The 6,092-nt window shown below is 35.1% G+C and overlaps 1 protein-coding gene across 1 annotated transcript in view; it reads right to left on the bottom strand.

The window, feature by feature from the left end:
* Positions 1 to 5,738: 5,738 nt before the first annotated feature.
* Positions 5,739 to 6,092, bottom strand: part of LOC102680836 — a 1,481-nt gene continuing 1,127 nt past the window's right edge. Inside the window, exon 2 of the mRNA XM_031514967.1 lies at positions 5,739 to 6,087. Coding sequence (XP_031370827.1) covers positions 5,764 to 6,087 — 324 coding nt within the window. The 3' untranslated portion in view covers positions 5,739 to 5,763. The remainder of the gene's footprint in view (positions 6,088 to 6,092) is intronic.

Raw genomic sequence — 6,092 nt, 5'->3', positions numbered from 1 at the left:
TAATAAGGCACTCTTCGCGTTTTTTTGGAGATTTTAGTATATTAGTGTTGCGAAATAAAAAAGATTCCACTCACGGTTTGTTCGGGTTTATATTGAGTGGATATTTTTTTTTTGGTAACCCTTCTGGTTACCTCTTTTTTCTTTTCAGCATCCCCTTATTAAGAGCATTTTCTATTGAAAATACTTTTAAAAAATATTAAATACTGTTAAAAAGTGTATTTTTTTAAATATATAAATATCTTTTGTTTAAAATTATGAGTTACTTAACAATATTTTGATTTGATTTGATTTTATTTTAAAAATTAATATTTCTTTTTACTTTTTACTAATCCATTGATTGAGTTTATTACAGGTACGGATTGAAGAAAATAGAGAGAAGAAGAAGAAGTAATTAAGAAATAATGATTCGATTTTCATTTGTTAGATCTAATTATCCATGTTATTAAATTTCACTAATTTTGTTGTATAATTTGTTTCAGGAACTCTTCAGTCCTCAAATTTCATCTTTCAATAGAGGGATCATTTCATTCTTCTTTCATTTCAATTTTTATATTAGGTAGGATCAAATAAAGCTTTTAGGTGGAATTTATAAGATAGGATTTATAAATGATTTAATGTTCTCTTCCTCTTCTTAAAAGGCATTATTGCCTTTCCTACTCCGATTCATAGTTTCCCGAAAGAGTATTCCTTTTCAAGGCAACATGATCATGAAATTGCCATTCCTAAACTTCCTTGTTTTAAACAATCAAATCCTCGATACTTGATATCTACGTGACTTCGTTCACTAGGTATCATTCACTTCTTCTTTGACCACATGTGGTTCATATATTTGTGTTGTGAATTTTTGAAAATTGTGATGTTGTTGATATGGATGTTTGGTTGTGAGAAGGATCCTTCAAATTTTTAATAGACAGGTTTCATAAATAAAATATTTTTAATTATTTATGGATAAATATGGAAAAGAGCTCTTAGAATAGGTAGGAAAAATTTAATCCTATATTTAAGTTTGTTTCAGGATTCTTTACTTCTTAGAAGAATAGAAGATTACATCGTGGAAAAATATTGATTAAAATGTATTTAAAAATGTAAATATATTTACAAATAAATATGCAAATCAGGGGAGGTGTTAATTAGTTTGTAGACAAGTAGATAATGGCCAAAGTAGTGCTTTGTAGAATGCTTATTTCGCTTCTTTTTTTTTCTTTTTTTTTAAGCTGCTAACTATCAATTATTTTCCATTTTCATAATGATGGAAATGTAAAATATCGATAGATTAATTAAAATTTCATTTTCAGATTTAGTCTTCCGCGCCGGTTTTCTTTTTATAGTTCCTTTTGTTGTTCGTATTGCGCAACGTGTAAAAAATTTGAACGTTTTGCAAGCGTACACCAAAAGGAGAATTTATTTAAAATATATATAATAAATATATAAATAAATTTTCACACGCAAAAGGAGGGTGGATGGGATGTCGTGGCTAGGGTGGGTCTCCAATTCGCAGCAACCTCCAAGCGGTGAGACCTGGGAAATCATTATTATTTAATATACAATATATAATTATATCGCCGTATAGTTAATATCAGTGGTATAATTATATATTTTATAAGAAATAATATGAGCTAATTGGCTGCGATCGCGATTATATTTAGATAGAAATTTTATGTAAAAAATAATAAAGTTTGTTATAATATGTAAATAATAAATAAAGTTTGTTAAAATTATAAAGTATATAAATACAAATTTTTATTTTTATTTTGTATTTTGGAATGATTCAATTTTGTGTACTTAAATTAAAATTTGCTATAGTATAAAAAATACTTTCGGTATTTTTTGAAGTCGGTATTTCAGAACACGTGATACAAAGTTCCATAAGTTTTACCGTTCGCAGATAAAACCCAATCATCACTAGCTTCTAGATCGTCCGTACTAACAATAAAAAAATATACCGACACTGCATGTTTTTTTAAATTATAAAATACATGCAAGATTTCAAATTTTATACGAAATTAAAATTTCCGCACGTATTTCCGACGCGTCGATATCGAAAGTCGAAACGAGACTGAGGCTTATGTAAACATAACTCGACGGATAAAGGCACGCGCTGTATCGATACAAACAATTATTTCTATATTTGAAATTTTATAATTTCAATATTCTACCGATGAATTATTAAATTCATTTAATTCTTTTTCTTTTTTTATTTATTTTTTTATTTATTTTTTTATTTTTATAATTCTAACGATGATAGATCTATCCTGTACCTCATCCGTAATTCACGGAACATACGGATAAAAAGTTACACTTGAAAACAGGTAAAACACTCTTCTGCATTGTCTTACTTAGTTATTCGAAAGATCGCACCACTGTTTTGCACGTAATGGCACTTGATTTAAAATCTCGGTCGCATTGATGGGTTTTAAATCATTCTTGAAAACGAACAAAGTAGTTTTCAATATTAATTTTATTTTCAAATAGTACACGAATTTTTTCATTTTTTCGAGAATTACATCAAATTCATCGTACAACGAAACATTCGAATTTTTTTCTCGAAATTCCTCTATTCAAATTTGAGATGTAATTTCTCTTCCGTTGATTGCCACTCGTCATTGTAAATCGGTTGCGTTAAATTTGTATCATAATTGCTGCCTATATTATTCGTCAAAGCGACATTATCCCTATAATCAACTATTGTTCCTGTATCAGTCACGTGATCTCTTGTACCCTCATTTACTCGATAAGTATTCGTATCAATAGCATATTTATCAGAAGAACGTAATAATGGCTCCATTTCGTTATTATTTTCCACGTTACTAACATTTTTAATTAAATATTCATATTTCTGTGGTTGCTGCCCATGATTGCTGTAATTCCAATTCGTAAAATTGGAATTAACAAACGGGTATCCATAATTCTTAGAGCTGATAAAATTTGTACATGGAACAGGTTTTTTTTCACTTTTGAAAAGTGAATTCGTCGAATCATTTGTACAATTCATTTTGTCAGCATTGGTAGTTATAAATCGTTTTTCAAAACTGCGACCCCAACCACCACCTGAGGGTACACCATAACTCATAGACGGTGGAGCACCATAATAATCTCCTCCGCCACCGCCACCACCACCATAACCTCCTCCACCTCCTCCACCGTAGCCTCCTCCACCCCCTCCACCGTAGCCTCCTCCACCCCCTCCACCATAGCCTCCTCCACCTCCTCCAGTAGATTTCGTTAAGAGGACAATTTCTTTGTATTGGCCTGCAAGTAATCAAGTATAATAAAAATGTGTACATTCTATATTCGTAATGATAATCGACGATGATGAATATTCGTGATGTATTACCTCCACCACCGCCTCCGCCTCCGCCACCGCCACCCTTCATGTATTTGTTCATTAACATTGCCATTGATATCATTAGGGACATACCTGCCATCATCATTCCTTTCATCGTTGCCATTCCTGATTTAAAAAATTTTTATTCGATTAAAATTAATTATATTTGAATATTCTTTGGAATGGAAGGCAATATTTTATACATTTACCCATAAATTTCATTTTGAGCATCATAAGACCTGCCATCATCATCATCTGACACCCTTTGCTTTTACCACCTCCTTTACCACCACCACCTCCTTTTTTCCCTCTTCCTAGAGTGTAATAATACGCACGTCGGTATATGTATTATTTCGTTTAATTATTCGTTAAACATTAAAATTTGACAAACCTTCCACAATATCGGTTTCGTCGAACATAACATCGATCTGATTCTTTTCTCGATTCCCATTCCACATGGGTAACGTAATTCTCAAGGCGAACGTATCAAAGAAATCATTCACGCTGCGCTCTATATTGTCATTACTCTCGTTAACGAATCTGCGACTGCTCCTCGTCCTGGTCTTCACCAGTTTAACGTCTTGCCCCATTAAGTGAATCTCGTTCATGCTCCTCACGGACTCTAGGAATCGGCCGAGACGATTTTTCGCGCAGATCAACGAGAGATCGATAACGCATCGGTTTATATCCATGGCGGGAAACTCCGGGAACCCATCATCATCCTTGATCGAGTCATTTTTCAACGACGGTACCACTCTGATATCCACTCTGATCCCGTTCTTCCGGAAATCGAACACTCTTCGGCCATTGTTGCTAAAAATTTCAATAATTTCAATGCGAAAGAAACCATGGAGCCACAGAAATATTGGAAGAAAGAAAAGGAAATCACTCGTATGAAACAAACACATTTTTCAAAGAATAACGAAATAACAAAATGAACAAGTACTATTGACGATCGTTGGTCTCGACGATTTTATAAGGATCCACTTGATTCTTCTTGATCGTCGCATCGTTGGCTTGGCTTCGCACCACGATCGGGATCACCAATAAAATCACAATCAACATCGATCCTTGCACTTTGCGCACTTTGTTCCTGAAACTCGTCATTGCTCGATCGATCCCCAAACGATTTCCAAAGACTGACTTCCATCAGATCGTAATATCGTTTATATACAATAAGATTTATGTCATCCAATGTATTTTTTCCAAACATTGTCACGATTACCATTTATCATTCGCCAGTGAGTAAACAACGTAATGACAACGTTTACTCGGTTTGATCTCCTAGATTGCTGAGCAGGATGCTGCCTTTCGAGAATTCGGGGACAAGATTATTGCGAAAAGATTAATAGAATTTGATCCCGGTCTGCGATGATAAAATCTTCTGCCGTTTGTTATTTTCTTGGATATAATAATCGAAGAGATATGCAGGGAATTATTATTTTCTGCGATAAATAAAATTGTGAAACAAAGAAAAATTAAGAAACATTGTAACGAAAGTATAATCTTCGAAAAGAAATTAATTATTTTGGGATTGGAAATTGTGTTGAAGACGTATATTTTCTATTTTTACGAGTTATGCGAATGTATTCATTGAGGAAGTGTCGAACAGTGAGAAATGTTGGATAATTGATTATGGATAGCTTCGACATGTGCGTCGAAGAAAGGAACGACCTTATTTCATACCGATCTAATTAAATGGTACATTCATCTTGCTATTATATATGTAATCCGTGATGTCTGTAATTTACTTGACAGACCGAAGCAAAGAGCAATCTTTGAGTCATTTCGTTCGATTTCTCGTTCCTTTTGCTACGAGCAGCACGCGAATCTAGCATCATTCAATTAAATTAATTCCAATAAATTTTCGAATACAAGAATACAAGATAAAAGAAAATACGAAACAGGATCAAAAGCGGTTTCTTAAAAACATGATTTTTTTTTATTAAAACTTTACAATGAGTAATAAATACAATATAAATAACAAAGAGAAAATCATGTACACGATTCGAGGATGGTCCATGTGCAACGACGACCAGCTTCTTCTCGAGCCTTGTGACCTGTGTGGAGGTGGCGATAGCATGACTCCAGTATAAAATAAATACCTACGAATCTACGAGTTATAGCTCGGTGACGGTGATCGAGATTACAGTATAATGAAACGAGAGAAGCAGAGAAACGATGGATGAACAGAGGAGAAAAAGGAATGATGAATGGAGCGACTGAGAGACAGAGAGAGATAAAAGTATAGGAGAAGGAACATAATAGCGGTGGAGAGAGATCGCGGTGACGAAGTCGAGGAGAAAAGAAATAAGAATACGAATGGAAAGGTGGTGAGAGGAGGATAACAGAGGGAAACGAAGACTCGGTGAGGTAGAGACGTGCTACTAGATCTCTGCCACCGACTGTTCGGCGGCTCCTCCGTTCACGAGTTAATCTTAATTTTGTCGAAGCAACGATCGACGGTCCCGCACGTTGCCGTATTTCAGAACGGCCTGCTCCACGTCCTCGTGGATCGCGTCCAGGGATCTCCCGTATCCTGAATGCCCGTAACCGTGGCCGTGGTGCTCCTCCGAGCTGTGAGTGTGAGAACTCGAGTACACCGGTTTGCTCACGATCTCGTAGGTGGTCTTCTTCTCGCCCCCGCTCGCCAGAGATTTCAGACCGACGATGGCGGATAACATGAGGGCCATCAGACCTGTCATCAGCGCTTTACCCGCGAGCAGAGCTAGAGCGCCGAAACCGATTGCCCCCAACGTGCCCTTCA

The sequence above is a fragment of the Apis dorsata genome, unplaced genomic scaffold (assembly GCF_000469605.1).
Source record: "Apis dorsata unplaced genomic scaffold, Apis dorsata 1.3 scaffold_52, whole genome shotgun sequence".
Taxonomy (NCBI): domain Eukaryota; kingdom Metazoa; phylum Arthropoda; class Insecta; order Hymenoptera; family Apidae; genus Apis; species Apis dorsata.
The sequence above is the reverse complement of the archived record's forward strand: the minus strand, read 5'-3'. Positions and strand labels throughout refer to the sequence as shown.